General features: G+C 36.9%; 1 protein-coding gene across 3 annotated transcripts; it reads left to right on the forward strand.

The window, feature by feature from the left end:
- The first annotated feature begins 492 nt into the window (after positions 1–492).
- LOC149845697 (vesicle-associated protein 1-2-like) lies at positions 493–19,570 on the forward strand. Of its 3 annotated transcripts, XR_016430469.1 has the most exons (9): positions 493–826; positions 1,008–1,078; positions 1,193–1,274; positions 1,393–1,508; positions 1,595–1,843; positions 1,963–2,013; positions 3,566–3,745; positions 3,917–3,994; positions 19,252–19,296. XR_016430469.1 is itself a non-coding variant. In XM_089997704.1 (8 exons), the coding sequence occupies exons 1-8, from the start codon at positions 775–777 to the stop codon at positions 19,360–19,362; spliced, it is 810 nt and encodes a 269-aa protein (XP_089853830.1). In that variant the 5' UTR covers positions 509–774; the 3' UTR covers positions 19,363–19,570. The 3 variants fall into 3 exon arrangements, 2 of the variants coding, with proteins under 2 accessions (XP_089853831.1, XP_089853830.1); XM_089997704.1 differs by lacking the exon at positions 3,566–3,745 and having other exon boundaries at positions 509–826; positions 19,252–19,570; XM_089997705.1 differs by lacking the exons at positions 3,566–3,745; positions 19,252–19,296 and having other exon boundaries at positions 3,880–3,984.
- Positions 19,571–25,013: the final 5,443 nt, after the last annotated feature.

Raw genomic sequence — 25,013 nt, forward strand, 5'->3', positions numbered from 1 at the left:
ATCTTGAAAAAACCCAAGAATAAAAAAGGGCATTACCAACGTGTTTAAGTCAACAAAATTCATATATATCATAATCCCAAACTTATATAACTACCACTATATGACCTGATCTTAATCCAGCTAACTGAGTTTAAACAAGCTCGAACCCTTGATCAAGTACATCTCGTTTATATATAGTTGTGTCTGAGCTCTTGCTCGAACTCAGCTCGTTTACTTGCTAGGACGAGTCCAACTTTTCCTTGAACGAGCCAAACCCAAACTAGCCCAACTCATTCTGCAGCCTATCCAAATTCAAAGTGCTGGATTCGTATCTGATATTCGACTCAATCCGATCCATTTGAGACACTTCACTAAAACGATTGTAATTGTACAAGAAAACCAAGAATATTTTGGTAAACTCAGCGCTCTGCAATGCTTTTACCCAACGCAACTGAATTTTCCCTTTTGTTTTTTCATTTCTTCCTTTTCGTTATTGCTCCACTTTTCTTCAGTTTGCGTTCTTCACCAAAAGATGAAAAGGCCAACCTTCGAACAAAAGATAAATAAACATAGGAATTCAATAAAGTAAAAGTAAATAGAAAGGGGGAGGTGGAACCGCTCGACGGGCAGTTCCCAGATCCTTCCGATCCAATGCATCCGGCGGCTCAAAGCCTCGGAATCTGAGCTCCATCTGATCAAACCCTTTTCTCGTGTTTGGTTCGGTGCCCGGAATTCTCAGAATCGGTCGATCTTTAGGGTTTTGTTCTTCTGCGAGGAGGAAGAGGCGGAAGGAAAATGAGTTCCGAAGAACTCCTCAGCATCCAACCCAACGAGCTCAGATTCCCTTGTAATTATCTCTCTTCTCACCCTCTTTATTTCCGTTTAGGGCAATATTTGCTAGAGATTCATGGCGTTTGGTTATTTTCTTTTCTAGTTTTTTTTTTTCTTTTTTTCCAGTAGAATTCCTGTCCTAAAATTTCCGTTTTTTTGATTGATTGTTCGTTTCCTTGTTTGTTTGGTGTCCGAAGTTGAATTGAAGAAACAGATCTCGTGCTCGATCCAATTGACGAATCGGACGGATCATTATGTCGCCTTCAAGGCACTTGCTTAATCCTCTTTTTTCGGTTTTCCTCTTGTTTTTACTTTTTATATCCCTTTTTAAATTTTTTTGGATTGTTTGTGATTTCCCGAAAATTCCCGTTTGGTTGATCAGGTTAAGACGACGAATCCGCTCAAGTATTGCGTTCGTCCGAACACCGGGTTCGTCTTGCCGCAGGCGACTTGCGATGTTGTAGGTATAATCGTTCTCGTTGTCTTTGTTACTGTAGTTCTATTTGTTTTCCCCCCAAGTGGGGGGGATTTGGATTTGAGATTCTGGAGTTGTTTGATGGGTGTGTTGGTGGTTTGCGATAGTTACAATGCAAGCCCAACGTGAGGTTCCCCCGGATATGCAATGTAAGGATAAATTTTTACTCCAGAGTGTCTTTGCTGCCGATGGAGCTACCCAGAAGGATATTACATCAGAAATGGTATGCCGGTGTTGTGGCGTTAGGTTTCGGTGTTTGGTTTGCTTCTCAATGTCTTGTTTAGTGGGTTTGCGGTTTGGTATCGGCAGTTCAATAAGGAAGCTGGGAATCATGTTGAGGAGTACAAATTAAGGGTTGTGTATGTGTCTCCGCCCCGACCGCCACCTCCGGTTGCCGAAGGATCGGATGAGGGTTCGCCACCGAGGATCCCTCCGGTTGCCGAAGGATCGGATGAGGGTTCGCCACCGAGGATCCCTCGGGTTGCCGAAGGATGGGATGTGGGCCCTCCACCGAGGTTCCCTTTGTCAGATAATGGGCATGCTGTGGGCTTTGATAGTGTGAGTTTTCTGCAAATCTTCATTGGTTGCCTATTTAGTTACACTGTGGATCGACAGCTCTTGGTTTTTGAATGGTTGGATCTACTTATGTGAATCAATTTTCACTGTCAATTCTTCAGGTCTCGCGGGAACATCGGGAACATGTTGATTCTAAGGACAAGAGTTCAAAGGTATTTCATTGTGAACATTTCTGAACTTATTGTGTGTGCACCGGTGCTCTTATATTGTTATTGCCGTGTTTGGGTTTGTAATTTTGTTTTAGTTTTAGTCAGAACGTCTGCAATTGATCTGATTAAAGAAGCATCTATCATGGCCTTATGTAATGTTGACATGCCAAACGCTCAAGAATTGTGCTTTAATTTATCATACGCTTGTCCTATAGTACCTAAACTTTTTTATTTCTCGTTAAATTATCTTCCAACAGTGATAAACTAAAATATGCTATTAAATCACATATGTTGGACCTTGTGTAAATGTCCATGCCCAATATTGTAGTGGTTGATGCGAAACAAACTTGATTTCTTGCTTAACGCTAAAAGTGGGAACTCCTTTTAGGTGATTTGGTATGTCAACATTGGGTTTGTCAAGTTAAATTGTTTTAGTCTGTTTTTCAGAACAGTGAAGTGTTGAAGAAATTGAATCTTTTTGCACATATTTGGCTATCTAGTTCTAGCAAATGCCTGCAGTGTTTTTCAATCAAACTTACAGACATAATTGGAAATTCTTATTTTTTCTTACCACATTTGTTTCTTTTTACCGGTGCTTGGAATAAAATTTACCCTTTCTACTAGGTTTATCTTCCCTTTGCTATTTTGTTAGAAGCTAAATTTCTGAACAGTGTTGAACTGATATCCTAGTAGGCTAAACCCAAACACTTGGTTTAGTCGATATTAAAGTTTAGCCACTTAGGAGCTTGAATTGAGTACATAAGATCAACATGGTTCACTGAAGTTCCATCATGGTTAATGAGTGATGATACATGTGACTGAATTAGATAAGTACTTAGCTGATTTCCTATTTATGCATGGCTTCCTGTACCAAAGCGTCCATGTGCAACCTGTAGCTTAAGATCAATGATTGTCTAAGTTGGTTGGTCTTAAGAAAGCCTTTGCAATATGAGAGAAGCCATATATTGTTGTTTTTTTTAAATGAGGTAGGGTCTGAATCAATATTGTAAAAAACATGTAGGAAGGCATATTGGAAGGGTCTAAAATACAGGTGTATCGGGCCATATCATACTATATGATGCACCACCAAAAGATTTTTAAAAAATAAAATTAAAAATCATAGCAAAAAAGGAAAATATATTTAAGCTCTGAAACAATTACAAGTTTAGAACTTCAACCACACACAGAGGTAGACTACTAAAACGTGTTCAATAATAGTAGCTAACAAGGAACAAGTAACAAATCAACAAATATATAATCATGAACAACCAAAGAATTCGACATGAATAAATAAAACACAATTATAAATGAGAAAACAAAAAATATTACTCAATTATAAGCTCACGCCATAGTTCATAGTTGCGTAAAAGTTTTATGACAAAACTCATTAGGATTAGAGCAATTAGGCTACAAAAATGTGTAAATATAAATCTTCAACATTTCATTTTTACTTCTCTCTATTTCTTCTTTATAAGTTAAAAAACTGTCTTCAATCCCTGAGGTTTGCAGCTGTGATCATGGGTATGCTCATTGAACATTACATCTTTAAATTCAGGACCTCTGGCAGTGATTATGTCACGACTATGTAGCTTGTGGATTTCTTCTACGGGTTATATCTGTTTCTCCTATGCCAGCAACAATCTTGACTCAAACATTGGCTGGAATATTGAGAAAGGGGCACTGTCATACATAGTTGACTTAGCATACAACATGACATTTGAATCTAGTACTTAATGTAACATTTACATTTTATCCAGCTTATTTTTTTTGTTTTTTGTGATTAATAACCTAGGAGTACATATACACACTGTATAATTCAAGCTTTACTATTCCCAATTTCTCATTAAGTTCATGTTCTTTGTTTAACAGTAACTGATGAATTATCTGATGAACTGTTGTATTTCAGCCACGGGCTGTGGTATCAAAGCTAACTAAAGAGAAAAAATCCGTTATTCTACAAAATGATAAACTTCAACAAGAGATGGTGAGTTCTTATTTTTTTCTCCCCCTTTTTCTCTGCATATGTATGTATCTTGTGCATGTACTTGTGCGTCTTACTGCCTGCGGCTATAATATATGTGTGTGTGTGTGTTGGTGGTGGTGGTGGGGGGGATAGGGGGAAGGGGCAGAGTGTGGGTGTGTTTGTTCTTGTCTGTGCCCTTGGACACTGTGTTATGCTTCATGTTGGCATGAGTTGTTATAAATTGAAAGCATAGCTCTTTGTGGTTTTGCATTGTTTGAATGCATTCTCTTAGAAATGGTGTTTCTACTTTATATGGTGTTAGTCCTACTTCTCTCGCATGATATGGGTATTTGGGATTTTTATGCATAAAGACATGTTAGTAATTTTTTTTTGTTTGTAAAGGATAGGTGTCATATGGCATATATGTAATATCTTAAATGTTCTATATTATATACAAGCCCTGATAAGGGCTACCACTGGTGCTCTATATCCATAAGGGGATGCCCCTAGAGAATGGGAGAGTCCACTCGAGTGCCTTGGGTGTTTGCCATTGCTTCTCCTCTCCTCTTTTCTTCTCTTCTCCCATTTTCTTCTATTTCATTTGTCTCGCAATTGAATCACTGCAGGTTCCAGGTTATTGTATAGATGTAGCTACAAATGGACACTTCACTTAACATGCATGTCCTGTGTCAACATGGCATGACACCAGACATGCCATGACACTTCCTAGACACAGTCAAGACTCAAATGTGTGTCAAACACTATCACCACTATATTTTTGACTTATTTCTTACTTTTTATGAGTTTAATTGTCTGTGTTGTATTTACTTCTAAAATTTGACATTGATTTACATTTCACTTTTCAACTTAGATTTATCATTTAATGTTTTTAGTAACAAATGATTTGGAATTGTGTTCAAGAATTTTTAGGTGACATCATGCTATATTGCTTTAAATTAAGAAATTTGAATGTGTGTGTGTGTGTGTGTGTATATATATATATATATATATATATATATATATATATAGAGAGAGAGAGAGAGAGAGAGAGAGAGAGAGAGAGAGAGAGAGAGAGAGAGAGAGAGAGATGTATGGGCACCCTAAACTCAAACCAAATTATCATTGCTGAAGATCTTGTAAAAGTATTAGATGATATTACACCAAATATGATTTGCCTATGGATTGATATTTTTTAAAGCTAATGAATAACCTGCTTATATGTTATAATTACATGATCCAAAACATATTTCCTACTAAATAAACCACACACACGCACATGTTCCTAGATACATCATATTTCTATTAATATTTTTATGAAAAATAGGTGAATAAAGAAAAAACTGTATATATTTGAAATAAATTATGTTATATTTTAATTTATAACATATAGATTTAAGGGATTCAGGGTTATAATATGCCCATCCCTCCTTGCTTATTTTACTTTGGGTTTCAAACCAACTTTGATATGGTTTGATTCATTCGCATTTCTCATATTGAAGTAGGGCAACTAGTGGACCTGACTCTGAACAAAATAGTGCCAAATGGGTTCATAATGAAGCTTAATTCCAATTAGACCAGCTTAAGCCAAGACTAAGGCCCAATGTTAACCTTTTTCATCACCAAGCCTACATCCTCATGACCACAACCAAACCCATCCCAATTCAATCTCCCAACATTTAGGAAGCAAAGTCACTGAGTTGGATCTGTCAGGTTTGGATCGTGCTTGATGACAATCTCAATAGTCAATCCCAATTTTAAGCAGTAAATTGCTAAATTAGAATCTAATCCTTATTTGAAATATATCTGGTGGCGTAGACATATGACATAGGACCGTCATTTTGGCCATGTGTCCCTGGTGACTCAAGCAAACATAATCAGGCACAAATGGACAAGTCAACATGTTATTTTAATATTTGTAAGACTTTTTAAATTTTATTTTAATATTTGTAAGACTTTTAATATTATTTCACTGAACTTTATTTTTTGAATATTAAAAATATAAAAATAGTTTTTTTTTATGATTAAAATGTTTGCTGATAGGTATGGGTTGGATGGATCGTGTTCTATATCTGCACTATTCTTGGATGTTCAATATTTTCCATGCTGATGCTTATGCCATCATGTACACAAAAATATTATAAGGTGCATTGTTCTCGGATATTCAACATTTATTTACACAACCACCATTCTGGCAAGATAGAACTCCACAACACTGCTCTCGATGCTTAGGAAATCTCTTGCTTCACCTTGGATGGGATCCCTTCTTTAACACTTACTAAAGTTGAAGCAAGGGAAGTTTGTTGCAGAAGTTATACACTTTTACTTTTTAGTAACTACCTTTTATTCAACGATTCCAATTTCATATTTCACTTACCAAAATCTATCATTAAGTAGTAACTTTTTTAGCTTAAGGGTAGTTAACTTTTGTTTGACTGTTTAATTCATATATAATATGTTTGACTGTTTCTGAGTTATATTTTGGGTTGACTGTTTCTGAGTTATATAATTTATATTTTTGGTTGAGTGTTTCTGAGTTATATTTCTGGTTGACTGTTTCTGAGTTATATTTTTGGTTGACTGTTTTTTAGTTATGTAACATATCTTATATTTTGGTAAATTAGAAAAAATATAATTACATTTTCTCTTTCCTTTCGCTTCTCATTCGAATCCTAGGTCACTTCCTTCTTCGTTCTCCCTTCGAATCCTGGTTCGCTTCCTTTCTCGCTTCCAAGACGATTCCCGGTTCGCTTATAAGTCGTCCCACACTTCCCGCTTTCTAAAATTTTAGAAGTGCCTGCTTCTCGCTTCTTCTTATCGAATCGCTTTCCGCTTTCGCTTCTCGAATCGCTTTCTGCTCTCGCTTTCTCGACTGACAAGTCTGATATATATCTCAAGAGAAGGGGAGAAGGGGGAGGGGGTGCAGATGTGCACAGATTTATCCATGAGCACAGAGTATTCAATTCTTCATCTTTTTTTTTATATTTTAATTCTGACCATATAGATGTGTTCTACGTGGTCGAATTAGTGGGGGATGGATTTTGAATCATTCGATTCTGATACATAAGCAGGCTTTTTTAAGGGTTTGAAAATCAACAGTCCACAATTTTTTAAATTCCAAATGTTATAAAATCATGCTTTTTGGTTGGAAAAGCGTGAACCAAGGGAGGGGGTGCAGATGTGCACAGATTTATCCATGAGCACAGAGTATTCAATTCTTCATCTTTTTTTTTTATATTTTAATTCTGACCATATAGATGTGTTCTACGTGGTCGAATCAGTGGGGGATGGATTTTGAATCATTCGATTCTGATACATAAGCAGGCTTTTTTAAGGGTTTGAAAATCAACAGTCCACAATTTTTTAAATTCCAAATGTTATAAAATCATGCTTTTTGGTTGGAAAAGCGTGAACCAAGGGTCGATTCCTAGTAAATGATACATGCTGAATACATCTGTACGATCAAATCATCAGAAAATGGTACTTCTACTCATTTTTCTCTCTCTATATACATGTGTCCCAAATATTATAAAACTAAAAGGAACGACAATAGGTGCCAAAAATTAGATGCTTTATTGCTTTTCTTAAAATGACATTTTCGCCATGTGTTGTAATAGTGTAATTAAAATTTTGTTTGCCCATTCCGAAAAAAAATTGTTACTTACATGGCATATTGTAATTTTTTCTAAAACCACGAGAACGTGCTACCACCTCCCTCTCTCTCTTAATTGTCACAAATAAAACTACAAGAATGGTGAAACAACCCCCCTCTCTCAATAGGAAACACATGATTTTTTTCTCTTCATTTGTTCTCTCTCTCTCTCCTAAAATATCTCCACAAGTCAAACTTCTCTCTCCTTTTTCAATGCGTGCCCCCAAAAAAAAAGGTTCATGCATGGGGTTGGCAGATTAGTTGTCAAAGACGACGCCTAGGTGACCTAGGAGCAGCCCCACCGCCTAGGCTTTTGGGTTTGGGAGGTGGGGCCCTTTTTTACCGCCTAGGTGCTCTGCCTAGTTTGCCTAGGCACCGCCAAGGCTTAAGGACTGTTTTGTCCTTTTTTTTTACTTTGCCAAGGGAAAGTATAAAAGGAGAAGGGCATAGTCCTTCTCTCTCTCTCTCTCGGTTTGTTGCAGCGAGAAGAAAAAGACTAGAACAATTTCACTTCCTCTCTCTCTCTCTCTCCATCCCTCTCTCGGTTTTCTTCTTTTTCACTTCCCCCCCATTTTTTTCTTTTTCCCTTTTCTTTTTTCCTTTTTTTCTTCTTTTTGTTTTTCCTTTCCTTTTCCTTTTTCTTCTTCTTCCTATTTTTCCTTCCTTTTTTTTCTATAGTTTATGTTTGTCAGTTATATATAACTGATAATCTTGTGTTTCAGTTATATATTATATATTCTGTGTTTGTGTGTTTCATATATATATATATATATGTGTGTGTGTGTGTGTGTGTGTGTGTGTGTGTGTGTGTGTGTGTGTGTAATTCATATATAATCTGTTTGATTGTTTCTGAGTTATATAACTCAGAAACAGTCAAACAAATTGTATATGAATTACACACACATATGTATATCATGTATGTATATTTGACTATTTGTTCTCTGTATCTTTTCTCACACAAGCACACACATAGATGCCGATGCACACATATATATCTGTTTTCTGTGTGTGTATATATATAATTATATATATTAACATATTATAAGCATATATTATATATGACTATATGTAATTATGTATATGTATGTATAGTTTTTGTGTGAACTGTTTCTGCTTTATATTTCTGTTTGTCTCAATTATTTTGTTTTCTTATCTTTTTCACACTTCAACTTCACACACACACACACACACACACACATATATTAACATATTGCAACAATGAGAATTTTATGTCCTAATTCTTGGCCTATATAGTTTAGTTTTAGGATCTTTATAGTTTAGAGATGAAAATTAGCATATGAGACATTGGTTAAAAACTTAAATGTGATGTTTTTAGTTATAGTTCATTTATGACTTATGACATTTTAATATGACTTGAATGTGAATTTAATATTGTTAAGGCTTTAATTGTGTTTAAATTATTTAGTTGCCTTTGATTTACATTGTCAGTTGCATGGTTTGTTTATTCAGTTGTTTTTCTCCTTATTTGTCTATTGCTTATTTTATGTGTATTGTTAATTTTTTTGTATACATAATTTTATTTTTTGTATATTGTTTATTCAATTGTTCATTTATTCTTAATTTTTTGAGCATATTATTTAATATAATTGCTTTACAGTATTCGACATATGTTTTGTCTATTGCTTATTGTTGATTGATTTGATGTTGTATACATATTTGTTATTAATTTTAGCAGTTTGTTTACATATTTTTTGTGTATTTTTTTTAAATTTTTTTAATTGGGGTACCGCTAGGGCTGGTAAACGAACTGAGCTGTTCGTCGTTCAGCTCGGTTCGACTCACTCAAAGCTTGTTTGTGATCGGCTCATTTAACTAATGAGCTGATCACAAGCTGACTCGGCATACCTTATTGAGACAAGCACGAACAACGCATCTTCGTCTCAGCTAGACTCGTAATCTTAATAGCCACTTACGAGCTATTCAGCTCGTCTAATTTTCACAAACTGTTTTGGTGAGATTGCAAAGATTTTTTGCTTCACATATGGAAAAAGATAAATTGTGCCATTCTTCACCGTTACCTGTAATGGGACCCACAAACTGTGTATTCTCATTGTAGAACAGTTTCATAAATAAATATTTTTTTTAATTTTGTTATATATAGTGCAACAAAATTTATTTTGTTTCTTATTTTATGCAATTTAATTGTATCAAATAGGTGCATGTTTTGATTTATGTATTTGAATTCAGAAAGCCACTCATGATCTCACAAGTTCGTGTTGAGCTCGTACGATCTTACGAGCTGAACATGTTCATGATCTTGTGAGTTCGAACCCGAGCTGAGCAGAAACTCGGCTTCTTTAGTTGTTTGAACTGTTCATGAAATGAGCGTGAACACATGATGTTCGTGATAGAACGATCCAAGTTTGGCTCGTCGTGAACACGCGCCGAGTTCGGGTTATACAAAATGTTCAACGAGCCGAGCCCGAACACCTTTTGTTCGGTTCGTTCGGCTCGATTACCAGCCCTAGGTACCGCCTTGTCTCCGACTAGTCTTTTTAGGGGCTCACTGCCTAGGCATCGCCTACCACCTTTGACAACTAAGGTTGGCAGCCCCATGCATAATGTCTTTTCCATGATTTTATAATGCAAAACATGGGACGAAGCCCAAATGTTACACCTATCATTTCTCATTGAATAAGTAACACTCATTTGCAAATTATACCTTCAACACTCATTTGAAAATTAGACCTTCTTCTTTTCCTCCAAGCTTGTGTTCTTCATCTTCATATCTCACTTCACGTGCTTCAGCTTCTAGGTTTTGCTATGATTTTTTATCCAACGTGCTTGAGGTATCCCAAAAATTAAGGTCTGCTTTGTCTCTTATGCATGAACCTAACATAAGTATGGCCAGATTCATGTTTTTTGTGTATATGATAGATTGATATCAAGTAGATAGTATTTTAGTACATAAACAAGATTGTAAATGCTGAGAAATATGTATAAATATATACAAAATAAACATAAATGTATAGTTCTTAATGTTTGAAAGTAGATTATTGCATTTAAGATTTTTGGTGCTTTTGATTTATTTTATCCAATTTTTTAAAGGAAATTTGTGGTTAAAAAAAATACATGTGCTTGTGTGGAGTAGACATTTTTAAATCTGAACTTCTTTATTTGGGAGGTTTGGTTAACAATTTTTGTTAATATTAGTCTTATTATTTTTAGTTAAAGTAATTAGGGATTGACATTTAAGTAGAGTAAAAATTTTGTGGCTTTTACCGTATTTGTTGAGTACTATAAGTATGAAGGGTAGATTTTGTTACCATTTTGAGTGTTAGGGGTTGTCAATGGGTCAGATCTATGCGAGATTACCAAAACTGGCCTCATCAAACAAAGAAGTTAATTACCTTTAGGTTAAAAAAGTTACTACTTTACTTAATGGTAGATTTTGCTAAGTGAAAGTTGAAATTGGAATTGTTAAATAAAAGGTGGTTACTAAAAAGTAAAAATGTACAACTTCTATGACAAACTTCCTTTGTATCAACTTTAGTAAGTGTTAAAGATTATATCCCATGCAAGGTGAAGCAGGAGGTTTGCTAAGCATCAAGAGTGGTGTTGTGGAGTTTTATCCTGTCAGAATGGTGGTTGTGTAAATAAATATTGAATATGCAAGAACAGTGCACCTTCTAATATTTTTTGTGTATATGATGGCATAAGCATAAACATGGAAAATATTGAATATCCAAGAATAGTGCAGTTATAGAACATGATCCATCTGACCCATACCTATCAACAAGCATTTTAATCATAAAAACTATTTTTATATTTTTAATATCCCCCCAAAAAATTAGTGAAATAATATTAAAAGTCTTGCAAATATTAAAATAACGTGTTGGTCTGTCCACTTGTGCCCAATTATCTTTGCTTGAGTCACCAGAGACACATAGCCAAAATGACAGGTCCTATACTCCTATGTAATGTCTACCTCATCAGATATATTTTAAATATGGTTTAGAATCTTTAGATTCTGATTTAACAATTTACTGCTTAAAATTCGGATTGCGATTGTTGTCAAGCATGATCCAGCTTATACTTTATCGATCCAATTCAATGACTTTGCTTCTTGAAGGGTGGGTGGGGTTTTTAAGTTGGGATGGGTTCGGTTGTGGTAATGAGGCTGTAGGTTTGGTGATTATGAAGGTTAACGCTGAGCCCTGGTCTTGGCTAAAGTCAGTCTAATTGCACTTAAGCTTCATTATGAACCCATTTGGTACTATTTTGTCCAAGGCCAGGTCCTAGTTGCCCTACTTCAATATGAGAAATGCAAATGGATCTAACCATATCAAAGCTGGTCTGAAGGTCGAAGTACATTAAGCCAGGCAGGGATGCACATATTAACACCCTGAATCCCCTAAATCAATATGTTTTAAACTAAAATATACCATAATTTATTTTAAATATATATAAAATTTTCTTTATTTATCTATTTTTCATAGAAATATTAATAAAAATATGATGTATCTAGTACCGTGTGTATGCGTGTAGTGTATTTAGTAGAAAACATGTTTTGGATCATGTAATTATAACCATAGTCACCTATATTGTTCAAGATAGTCATAGTCATCTATTTAGTCGGAGATTTTCTAGGCAAGGGTTTTTCTCGGAGATATTTTTAAAAAGTGAAATCTTGAGAAAATCTCGTAAGCTTTAAAAATTGAAAAAATATAGTGAATAATAAAAAAGACAAGAATAGTTTGTTTTATAATGTTTTTCTTACAAAAATATAAAGAAACAACTAAAAAAGCTTTTAAAATATAAAAGAAACAAAAAAATACTTAAAATATATAAAAAAACGTTTTTGAATATTGGGAATATGTCACGATAATATCACACTATTTTTTATTCTCATGATATTTTGAAAATATCGGGAATATTTTGGGAAAATATCAGCTGACCTTGAAATACCAAAAGTATCACAATATTTTCAAAATATCGGTGATGTTAATGACATTGATTATAACATATAGGCAAATCATAGTTGGTGTAATATCATCTATAATTTTTACAAGATCTTCAACTATGATAATTTGGTTAGTGTTTAGGGTGCCCATGTTTCTTGCCCATTTGACTTGTACGTGAGGACAAGTTTTTTATGGTATATATAACATATGATTCCTTCTATGTCACATAGGTGAGGGTGAGGGTGAGGGTGAGGGTGTTGGTGCCTGTGCGGCTGTGGCGATGCGGCACTTTAAAAAAACTTGGGTGCAGGGATTTAGGAGGGTATATACATCGTCAAATAAAAAATATCGCAATTTTTTAGATTTTTATTTTTATCTTTTAAATTTTAAGTTTGCATTTCCTATATTTTTTGTTTTTTTATATTTTAAAACATTTAAAACATGTTTCTTTATATTTTTGAAAGAAAAATAATACGAAACTTATTTTTTTCTTAGATTTTTTGTTGTTATTTATATTTTTTCATTTTTTTAAACTCCTGAGATTTTTTTGAGATATTCCTGAGATTTATCAACTTTTGAAAATTTCTTTGAGAAATACCCTCACCGAGAAATTATCTTTAACGATACAAGTGACTATGATATATATATATATATATAATGTATCTATAATTTTTAACAGTTTTAAGTTGACAGTTAACACTAATGAAATAAAAAACAATTATCATATCATCAATTGATCGTGCATAAATTCATGCAATAAATCAAATTAGCATTCTACAATTGCTATTCTTCATCAATGAAAAATAACACCGCAATTAAATAAACCTAAATATATTATGACACCCTAAGTGAATTAAGAATACAAGAAACAATCAAACAAGTCAAGCAGAAAAGAACCCATTTTCGGCCTGGGTTCGGTAGAGCCAAATCCAGTAGGGCTGGGTTTGGCCCTTGTGGCAAGAGGGGAGGAGGAAGAAGAAGAAGGAAGAAGAAGAAACAAAAGAGAAGAAGACACCGAGGAAGAAGAAGAGAGAGGTACCTTGCAGTGGCTGTCGTTGCTGTCGGAGGAGGAGGAGAGGAGGGGTCGGGGAGGGCCGCCGCAATCAGAAGAGGAGGAGAGGAGGGAGATGGAATCATGACACCCGGTTAGCCAAGTCCCTGTGACATAGGATTTCTTTTGGAGAGAAAGAGGGTATGAATAAAAATGTGGAGATTCAAGTGAAGCAGGTTCAGCAAAGAGACAATAGGTTTAGGTTTGGACAAACTTATTCACAGCGACATGAAAATGTTGTTGAGGTTCCTTTTTTGGATCATGTGGAAGCAGAGGAAGCGGAAGGTGGAGTGGTCAATCCTGATTCTATTCCATTGTCAGTTGAATTCAACCATTCAAATTTGAAATCTTCTTTTGAGTTGTCTTTTTCTTCTCATTCTTTTGAAATACTTAAAAGGTCTAGAATTTCGATTCCTCCTCATTCTTTATCCTATGAATCTTTCTCTCCTAGATATCGTGCATGTTTTACATTGATCCATTCTTATGTTGAGTATGAGTCTTATGCATAGGCAACTACAAAAGAGGAGTGACAAAGGGCTATGGTTGAGGAAATGAGTGCACTGAAGAGGATGCATGGATGAAAATTGGTAAAGCCTCCACTAAGAAGGTATATTGTTGGAAGCAAGTGGGTTTATAAGATAAAGACTAAGGCAACTGGGTCAATTGAAAGGTACAACTCAAGATTAGTAGCAAAGGCTATAGTCAATAGTTTGAAACTGATTTCGCAGAGACTTGCTCAAATAACTTATATGACCACTATACATTACTTCTTGTGGTTGTAGTGCGGCAGTGGAATTTGTGATAGTTAGATGTCAAGAATGCATTTTTGAATGGAGATACGGAAGAAGAGGGTCATATGGAACTGCCACAAGGTTACTCAGATCCAAAACCACATATTCTGTAAACTGCAAAGAACCCTATATGGACTCAAACATGTACTATGAGCCTGGTTTGAAAAGAAAAATTTAGTTCAACTGTTAAATCTCTTGGATTTGAGCAAAGCTATCATGATCCCACTTTGTTTATGTCTTCCTCTGTGTTTGGGAATTGCATATTACTCCTTTATGCAAATGATATGATCATCACATGAGATGACCTGCAGAGAGTGGATGATACCCAGAAGAAGTTGGCTATCATGTTTTAGATGAAAGACTTGGGGCATTTAAAATATTTTCTTAGTTTGGAGATTCCATACTCATGAAAGGGACTGTACTTGTCTTAACATAAGTATGCAACAAATTTAGTGGTAAGGGCAAGATTAGTAGGTGATTCGAGGAAAGTCAACTCTGAAATGAAATAGGGATCTTCGAAACACGAGCTTAGATCCACAAGGGAAAGTGTCAAGAATGACACTAAAGCATAACCCTTAAAAAGGGTATAACTGGAAACAAAATAAAAAGGTATTCTTTATTGATATGAAAAACCAATTGCTTAAGAAGCATTAGAATAAAATACAAGAGGGGCTGCACCCCTTTATATACACAGCTGAAAGAGAATAGAGCTGTTGGACACAGTCCAACAGCTCTAAATAGAGCCGTACAGCTCTATTGCTAGTCAAGTCTGGACAGGACTTGACTAGCAACTGTCATTGTAGTTCAAACTGAACTAGATGACATAAAGACAAAAAAATAAAAATAAAAATAAAAATAAAGAAAAAAAAGTTACAAAAAGAAAGAAAGGAAAAATATTTTATATATATATATAAAATATAATAATATTATTATATATATATGTACAGTTTTACATTTTAACAAACTCTCCTATGGAAGCAAATTTAAAGATAAAGGCTTCAGATGGTGTGGAGTTAGAGGATCCCGTGGTATATAAATAGTTAGTTGAGAGTCTCGTATAGTTGACTGTATCCATATCAAATATTACCTGTGCAGTTCATGTAGTTAGTCAATTTATGAGCACTCCACGAACAATATCTAGCTATAGTACTCATGATTATCAGATATGTGAGGAACACCATGTGCTATGAAATGTTATTTTCATCATCATCAACTACAATTTTGAGAGCCTTTGTTGATGCTGATTTTGGAAGCTCTACTTGGGATCATGATGCAGTGGTGATGCTTGCAGCGTGACACGAGTCAACTGATTGTAATGACCCAACTTTTAAGGTCGAACGATGCCCAGAAATGGAGAGGAATACCCACTGTAATCAGTGGGCCTGTTTTCTTTTATTTGCAATAATGGATTCAATAAACAAAAGACAGTAGGCTGAATGATAAAGTTACGTAAACAAATGCAATAAGGAATAAAACAATGGGTAAAGGCCTATGTCACATGGGTGCGGGTGCGGGTGCGACACGGGTGCGGCGCAATTTCAAAAATTTTGGACACGGGGACTCGGCTATATATATATTAAAAAATATATATATATATATATATATATATATATAAATAAGACTCGGTCAAAGTTGTGCCCATTAGGGGACAGGTGATGAGTTGTGAAGGCATTCTTGTACACTTTCTTCATACACTGTAATAATTCACTTTCTTCATACAGGAAAAAACCACAAAAACTTGAGTTGTGCCCATTCTATACTTAAAACTTGAAAGTGTACAGGTTTTTTAGTTGTGATGGGTTTTTTTCCTTACAGCTGTAGCCCAGAAAATTTAAAAAAAAAAATTCAAAAAAAAAAAAATCCAAAAAATGGACCAAAATGACCCTGGGTGCGTTGACCACACCCAGGGTCGGGTTGACCGAGTCCGAGCCGCACCCGTGTCCGCACCCGTGTCGGTGCGTGTCGACGCGGGTGCGGCGACCTTGGAGCCGAGTCCGTGTGACATAGGTAAAGGCAAAGAAAAGGAGACTGCTGAACAATATGGCTGCTGCCAGCGAAATCTGTAATCTGTCCCCACGAAACCCTAAGTGAGGGTTTTTAAAGATTGTTGCTGGACCCGGGTCGCGGGTCCAGCCTTGGACCCAAATCGCAATCCGGGTCGGCTTTAATCGACTGTTGGCTCTGTGATGTTCGAACTGGACCACACCTGGAGTAGGTGCGCAGGGGTACATCCTTGCGTCGTGGCTCCGTACCTGCGATGGGATCGGACACGTGGGTCCGATCGTCTGCCCTTTGTGGTGGATCGGGTGGAACGATGGATCCAATCGGGTCCTGCCCTGCATCAGATCATCTTTGTACAATTGGATTTTGTATCTTCCTTGAAAGCTCTATGATTTCATGAAAAATCAAGAAACAACAAAGAGTTGCCTTATATACAATAGAAGTAGAATATAGAGCTATGACTCAGGTCACGATTGAGAGTATTTGGATAAAGTGGCTATTGGGTGAGTTGGGAGTTTCTATTGTGACAATATAAGTTCTACTCATATAGCAAAGATTCCAGAGTTTCACGAGAGAACCAAACACATTGAGAATCTGAGATAAATTATCACTATACAAGAGAACCAAACACATTGAGATAAATTATCACTATACAAGGAAGGCCTATGAAGATAGTCACTGCTTTAGAACATGTGAGCTCAAAGGATTGGATCGTAGATGTGTTCACAAAGGGTCTTGATCAGGGTTACCGGAAGCGCCTAGCTAAAAGGGGAAGCGCGCTTCCCCGAAGCGCGCTTCGGAAGCGTGAAACCTCGCGCTTCCGAAGCGTGGGGGGAAGCGTCCCCCTTTTTTGGGAAGTGTGTTTCCCTTTAATGGGGGATGCGTTTCCCTTTAATGGGGGACGCGCTTCCCTTTAATGGGAAGCACGCTTCCCATCACGCTTCCCCCTCGCTTCCCCTGTTTTTTTCAATTTTTTGTATTTTTTATTTTTTATTTTTATTTTTTTCGCTTCCCCCTCGCTTCCGAGACCCTTCCTAGGTCGCTTCCGAGACACTTTCCGAATCGCTCCTAAGTGGTCCCACGCTTCCCCGCTTCCTAAAATTTTGAAAGTGCCTCGCTTCCCGCTCCCGCTTCCCGTATCGCTTCCCGCTCCCGCTTCCCCAACTGGCAACCATGGTCTTGATCCTTCGCATTTCCACACATTCCTTTCCAAACTTGCCATGATGCCACTTGCATCATCCCAAGTTTGAAGGGAAGCGTTAAGAGTTATGTACAATATTGTATTACTGTTTGTGTGCTACCCCTCATCATGTATTTATTTGTACATTGCATTCTTATTAGAGGTATTCTTGTCCATGTAAAATTACCTCAGAGTCAACTGTTTTTGTCTTGTAGTGTAGGAGAAGGAATGTCTCCCATATATGGATGTATTTGCTTTCTTTTGAGGCTAATGAAATTTCTCCTCTCATTTTCTTTGCTGTCTCATGGTTGGAACTCTATTGCCTTGATAAAGTCAAGACCCTTGACATTAACCATCAAAGTAAAGCAAATGATTGAGCCCAAACAGACTTTAGGGCATGTTTGTTTCATGAGATCATGTATTCTCATGTGAAAGTATCTTCATACGTCAGTGAAATCACCTGAAAATATTTTTTCGTGAAAAAAAAATCCCTGTTTGCATCACATATTGTGGAAAAAATATAGGTGCATGGGCTGCCAAAACATTCCTTTTTTGATGTTTACATTTGCTCATATAGATGAGAAAATGGAGACAACAATTTGTGGGGTTGGATATGAATGCATTTTCTTTCTCAATTGGTGGTCGACAGGTCTGTCGTGATAAAGCTGGCATTTTCATAGGAAAAAGTCTAGTTCTCCCACTTATTTGAGTGAAACAACGTGGTTTTAGAATTTTGATGAGTTCCTGCAGTTTTTTTTTTTTGGATTTTTGCCAGTGGCCATCTTAAAAGAGGTGGAAGTCTGCGTGACCATATGCTTAACTGTAATTTTAATTTTTTATTCCTTTATGTTGCATTGGTTCAAGAAAAATCTGTGTAATTCTTCACATTTTGATTCATGTTGCCATGTTAAATAAATTATTGTTTGTGTTGGAAATGTGTGAAAGAAATTGGTGTTTTTCTCTAAAATGCTCTATGATAACTAATTTAGTCACTATTGTTGACATTTTCATGTGTTATCTATCTCACTAATACATGAAGCAAATTATGATATTTTTGACCATTTTCTAAACAGTGGAAACTCAAGGATTCTACAAGTTATGGCATGTTATTGAGTACTGTTCTTGGACTAGTTTACTTTTTTGCTTTTGATACCTATGGAGCAGGTTAACTGACATTTATGCATTTAGTGGGAGAAATTATGCCCATCTCGTGCATTGGGGGATGACATCTTTGTTTTATGCATTGAAAAATAAAAAAATGTTTTGGCGCATTAGACCTGCTGTACAGAGGCTCACTTTTTTCCCCATGAATCCACTTTACCTTTTAACTTGAAAAGCCTTCCAGTGATCCGTGTACAGGCAGAGTTTTGATATTGAACAAGATCAAAGGCCTGAATATCTTTAGTTGATCATGACTATTGGTTGACCGTCTCCATCCCTCGGACCCTGTATCTTTTCTGTAATATGTCTCAGGGTTGGGACATCATGTGTTTTTTGTTGTAAATATTGCACTGTTCGTGTCTTTAGATGATCTTCTAATAATGCATATTCATATTAAGTGGATGCAAGGCATCCGGCTGATCATAAATGACCAAGGGGTGATGTTCTGTGTGTTTTCTCTTGTTGATGGTGGTTCTCTATCGAAGGGATGGTTTTTTAACCTGGCTGATTTGTCTTGTAGGAGCTTCTGAGAAAGCAAAGCAATAAAAGTCACGGTGGCTTCCCCTTCCTTTACGTGGTGATTGTTGGTTTGATGGGAATCCTCATTGGCTATCTCTTGAGGAGGACATGATGGAGTTGGCTGCTTCATGATCATCGTCTGTTTGCAGTCTTCACAAGTGGGGGATTGCTTGTTGTGTGATAAGGAGATATGAAAGGAAAACGTAATTATCTGGGCTTGATGAATATGTTCTCGATCTGGTCTGTGTATTGGTTGATTGTTGTGTCAATTTTCTTCCATCCTTTTCCCCCTTTGCTATTGAAATTTCTTTTTCTGGATTCACTGGTTTACCCTGGAAATCCAAATATTTCCTTCTATAGCTCATCATTGGTCACTGTCACGTAGAAGTGAATATTTTTCTAACGTTATTTGCTTTTCGCTGCTTTTTTACTGCTCTTGTTTTTTCCTCTTTTCTCGTTGTCTGCATGCCTGATTCCCGACCATTACTTTGATTGAATCCATGATGGTCGTGTTTGATGTATAACATAGATATTTTTTTATTTTTTTCATTCCTATAGTCAAACTCTCTCAATGCAATTCGAACCTGAGACTCCTGGATTAGAATGGTGCTGTCTCTAGCCAGTGCAGTACCATAAATGGTGGGTATGGTATATGTATATAACTATGGAACAGATGAACGGTTGTAAAAAATCGTGTTAGGAAGAAAGCCAATTTTGTTGGTGTTGTAGGGCAAGGCTGGTTTTGACCTCATGGTAAAACTATGAGCAATATAACCTGCAGTGTTTATTTTGTACAGTGTTTTTTTCCCTTTTACTAGGCCAAGGTAAAGAACCCCATCACTGACCACATATTGGTAGGCCTTTGGCTGTTAAAACTCTTTGAAGTTCCCTCTGCTCGCCAGGGTGCACACTTAACTTCGACCTTTGGGCAAGGCATGCTGATCGTGGGTTTTGAATTGAGGTCATCTCATGTCAGGGGACAAACCAGGGTTGCTGGTAATCAAAACGGTCGAGAGTCCTCGTGGGTTTATTTTATACAGTTTTGATTAATCAGATAAAAAAATACGATATACTTGACACAGTAAAAATGAGTTCCTGACTTTCTGCTCCCGCTTGTAAAGAATGTTCTTAAAGTTGCCTTCACCTGATTTTTGTAAAACTAGAAGCTTGAAATGTTCGTCTCTTTAAATATTTTTTGATCGTTAACAATCATGAACTGCTTCTTTTCAAGCTTTAAAAGCCAACCAGCCATTCTACACTGCAGTACATGAAAGTCAAGCGTGCACACACACACACACACACACACACAGCGTACATGAGCCTACTGAAAGCTCATTTGTTCATACTTGGCTTGTGCAACCATCATGAGCTGTTTGTGGCTTGGCTGGTGATGCACGATTTACAAGCACAAATAAGCATTTAACAAGCTGGATCAAGCGGAATCATGAGCCGCTCATCTTGTAATTCTCAGCTTTAGCTTGTTGTTGAACACTGCAACAAAATTGCTGCCCCCAATACACAAATAGGGATGGCAGTGGATTGGGGGGGAAACGAGGCCCTTGCCCCGCCTCATTTGTACTGGGGATGGCGGACATGAAATGGGGATGGAGGTTAAAATCAAAACCCATGCGGGGATGGACTTATGCTTTCCCCTGCCCCACCCCATCCCCATCCTCGATCCCTGCCCCACCACACCCCACCCCACCCATCCCATCCCGTCCTCGATCCTTCTTTAGAGATGAAAGTGGATCGAGGGAAAATGGGCCCCGCCCCGTTTGGACCAGGGATGAAGGTTAAAATCAAAACCCGTGCGAGGATGGAGGGTAGGATTTTGAGACGGGGAGGGGGTTGAGACCTTGTCCCCTGCCTCTGCCCGGTCCACTGCCATCCCTATACACAAGAGAACAATGCTAAAAAAATCTTCGAAGGGGATCATGGCAGAAAGTCTGGTCTTGGTATCCATTATGTTTCAAAACTGTGAAATATATTATTTCCAATGAAATATAAACAATGCTGGAACACACTTAAAGACACCTTTGCCACCAGGCCGAAACTGGGTGCATTCCCTGGCGGGCAAAGGGAACCTGTTTTTTTTTTTTTTCTGACAGAGAAAGCTGGGGTTAGTCTGCCCCCTAGCCGTTATACAACCATACCATTTGGGGTTCAAGCAGAGCCCCCGTTGGTAGGAACCTGGGGTTTTACACCAATGAACTCAGGTTTTTCTCCCGCTGTTGAAAAAGAAGAGAAATGATATGGTGAAACCATGGTCCTATAGTGGCCACCATGAATGGCATGCCACCGTTTGGGAGTCTGGTAATTTGTTTCTTCGGTCGCTCAGATTGTAGAAAAAGTTGTATATAAAAAAGAAATTTCTATAAGCACAACTGGGGTATTATATTTGTGACATTGTGCCAAAATGCATCATAGAAGAAATTCTAATTCATTCATAAAAACAAAAGGGAACTTACAAAAACCATCATACAAGAGTTCACATAAATAAACCAAAGAGGACGATACGTGGACCACCAACGTTCCCCACATTCAATCAGCTACTACAACTTCCGAGAATTCAGCTACCAAGCGTTAAGTACATAACGGACTCCCTAAAACTCACGACCACATTGAATGCTCTGCACCTCAAAAGGGGAACTCGGACAAGTGGACCGGTTGACACTGAATCTAAACCAAGTTTTGGTTTAATGTGATGAGCGAAGATCCTCACATATTTGCGGATCTTCTTGATAGAAAATCCACACTATATCTCACAAGTTTTGTATATATATGCAAATTTAGTATGATATTTGCCAAGTTTCAGTTTAACAGGCAATTCACATATTTGTTTATGTAAATTTCGTGAGGTCAGCAAAAAAATTTGCGAATCTACATTTAAGTGAGTGTTTGCGATACCCAGAGAGCATACCAATATATTGCCTGAACTTCAAAAAATTCACTATAAGAAAGTTAAAACGGTCTTTTTAAAGTCCAACATTTACAAATAAAAAAAATGTCAATTTTGTCATATTATTTCCCGCCCAAACAAAGCCTTAATTGTTTCCATTTTCTGATATTCATTGTCAAGAAAACCTAGCTCTTGGAAAATAAACCCTTGGATAGTTTGATCCTTAATCACTTAAGAAACCAAAAGTCAAACAGAAATGATTTTTTTCATGCCAATTAAGACATCACAGTTGGCTTTTGAAAGAGTCAATGTGCCTCGAAACCTAACTTAAATTTAAATTACATAAGAAAATAAAATGATAAACATCAAGCCATACTTGTACAAGTCCCCTTGATCCAAAATAGAATCTAAGGGTCAAGTTCCATCATGTCATGCTGCCGCTTGTACAAAATCATGGTGTATTTAAGATGAAAAAAAACTGGAGACAGCACAAAGCTTTCAAGGCTTATTCTTAGAATTGATTCCTTTTTTTTTTTTTGAAAAGAATTTTGAAGAATATTTTGCGTCAGTTTTGCAAATGGCCAATACTGTCTATTTCAGTGGCAAGTTGATAGTCTCAATGAATGCTTAGTTGGGATGTTGCATATTCAAAACCCAATGGTACGGTTGCATAACTGGTGAACCCCAGCTTGCATATAGTAAAATAAATAAATAACCACAAGTTTTGCTTTGAGTTTTTTTTTCTTCTTTTTTTGCAAGTATGAGCAAATTCAGGTTCTTCTTGCACTGAAGATGACAGATACAATATCTGTTCTTAAATACCATGTTCCCTTACCACCGTCTACTGTTCAAAGTTTATTTTTTTTGAGTCTACCTATGTAACACGGACTCTTCTAACAGGGCATCACATGCAGGTGCGACACTTGAACACGACTTTCTTTGTATCAAGTGAAGTCAACCACACTGAAGTTCATTTTTGTTCAAAAGTAAATTCAGTTAACCCTAACCAAGTTCAGTTTTATCTATATTATAAATAAAAGCATAAATGCACCCATTGTTAACTTAAATATATATATATATATATATATACCCTCTCCACAACCTGCACCCAAGTTTTTTTTTTAAAGTGCTGCATCGCCGCACGCACCTATGTTACATAAGAGTCTACTGTTCAAAGTTAACACTCTCGTAGGAGCTACTTGTGAACGAGAACAGCTAAATCACTTTTAGAAAAATAATTTGAAATCCTCACCGTCTACAATATGCAGAAAGATCATGAGGTCATTGTGAGATGAATCAATGGACGGTGAAGATCTCAAATCACATCCTTAAAGTAATTTGACAGATCACCATGATCTGCTCTCGTTCAAGACCCGTGCTCATCCTTTGCTGCAAGGCCAAAGCTCGATATATTTAATGATGGGTAAGGTGGGCAAGGGATTTTCTACCAATGAACTTGATGAGAGAGGGTTTTTTCCAGTTTTCCAAAAAAATAAATGGTGTATATTATGTTGTGTAGCTATTTTTCTTATTCTTAAAAAAAAGAGGTTGTCTAGATTTCTAAACATTTTGTTTTACAATCATCAATATTAAGATTAGGCTGACAAGTATTTTTCAGGGATTCGATGGCCAATCTCTTCTCATCAGATAAGACAGGGAGTGTCCTGGACTAGTGGATATTGCATTCTCTATTAACTAAGTGAGATTGTGGTTCAACTTGTTTACATTCTCGGCTAGTAAAGGATCACATAAATAAAAGAAGTTGGCCACCAAAGCGAGAAACAAAAGCAATAAAAAAAACATGATAACATAGGGTTCACTTCTTTGATTGGTCAAATTGCCAACAAAAGCTCAGATTCACATTCAAGTACTCGTCTTGTTCTCAAATTTCATGTTCAGTAAAGAACCAGACCGCGGCAACTTTTGCTGAAATGATCACTTTGTGTTTGAAGGGGACTTCAGATGATCATTGGTATGATATCAACCCTGAAACAAGAACAACTCAGGAGATGAGCTAATGTGCACAAATAAGCCTCATATATAAGGCTCAATAACAACAACAACAATTGAAGAGAAACAGAGCAATTTTGAAATTTAATTCACAACGGGTATTTAATTCTCAAAAACCAAACACGACGCGCTTTCCCAGTTAACTACCAAGGGCGCATGTTGATCCTCCAATTACAAAATCAGAGATTGGAGATTAACACACGCAATTATTGGGCATCTGATTAATTAGCAGAAAACAGAACTCGACACCAGAGAGAGAGAGAGAGAGAGACCATAATTGCAATCAATGTTTGTCTCTTTCCATGCATGCCCAACTTGGGCTGAGAGAGAGAGAGAGAGAGAGAGAGAGAGCGAGAGAGAGAGAGAGAGAGAGAGAGAGAGATGTCACTAACCTTAGAAGGAGCCACACGAGGGGGTTGGCAGTAAGAAGAAGGGCTACCCTTAGGGCAGAGGCAGCAGCAGCAGGCATTAAAGATGGCCTTTAAGGTCTTCTTGAGGACTCCCCCTCTATCTGGGATGCAACGTGGGGTCGTCCACATAGCTGAGAGAGAGAGAGAGAGAGAGAGAGAGAGAGAGAGAGAACAACACGCAGTTTGCACGAGGCTGAATGAGCCGACACGTCTGGGGGCCTTGCCCTTCAGCTCTTCCTTTATACAAGCACTTCCCCCATTAATATGATGGGTAGCCCTGGGTTGAATGAGTCGGACCTTTTGCCCAAACGCGACCCTCAGACCATTCAAACCACGCACTGCCCCTCACATGAAATGACCAAACGCGTGCAGTCGAGTGTATGTACTATATACTTGGAAAATCAGATATGCATATCATTGGGTTAATATTTGGTACTAATGAAG

This window comes from Nuphar pumila, chromosome 2 (assembly GCF_984573655.1).
Source record: "Nuphar pumila chromosome 2, dmNupPumi1.hap1.1, whole genome shotgun sequence".
NCBI classification, from domain to species: domain Eukaryota; kingdom Viridiplantae; phylum Streptophyta; class Magnoliopsida; order Nymphaeales; family Nymphaeaceae; genus Nuphar; species Nuphar pumila.

What these genes read in the sequence shown, in the direction of transcription:
- LOC149845697 (XM_089997704.1), top strand. Translation starts at nt 775, where the DNA reads ATGAGTTCCGAAGAACTCCTCAGCATCCAACCCAACGAGCTCAGATTC. An exon ending in CAACGAGCTCAGATTCCCTT is followed by an intron (nt 827 to 1,007) that starts GTAATTATCTCT and finishes TGGTGTCCGAAG; the next exon opens with TTGAATTGAAGAAACAGATC. An exon ending in ATCATTATGTCGCCTTCAAG is followed by an intron (nt 1,079 to 1,192) that starts GCACTTGCTTAA and finishes TTGGTTGATCAG; the next exon opens with GTTAAGACGACGAATCCGCT.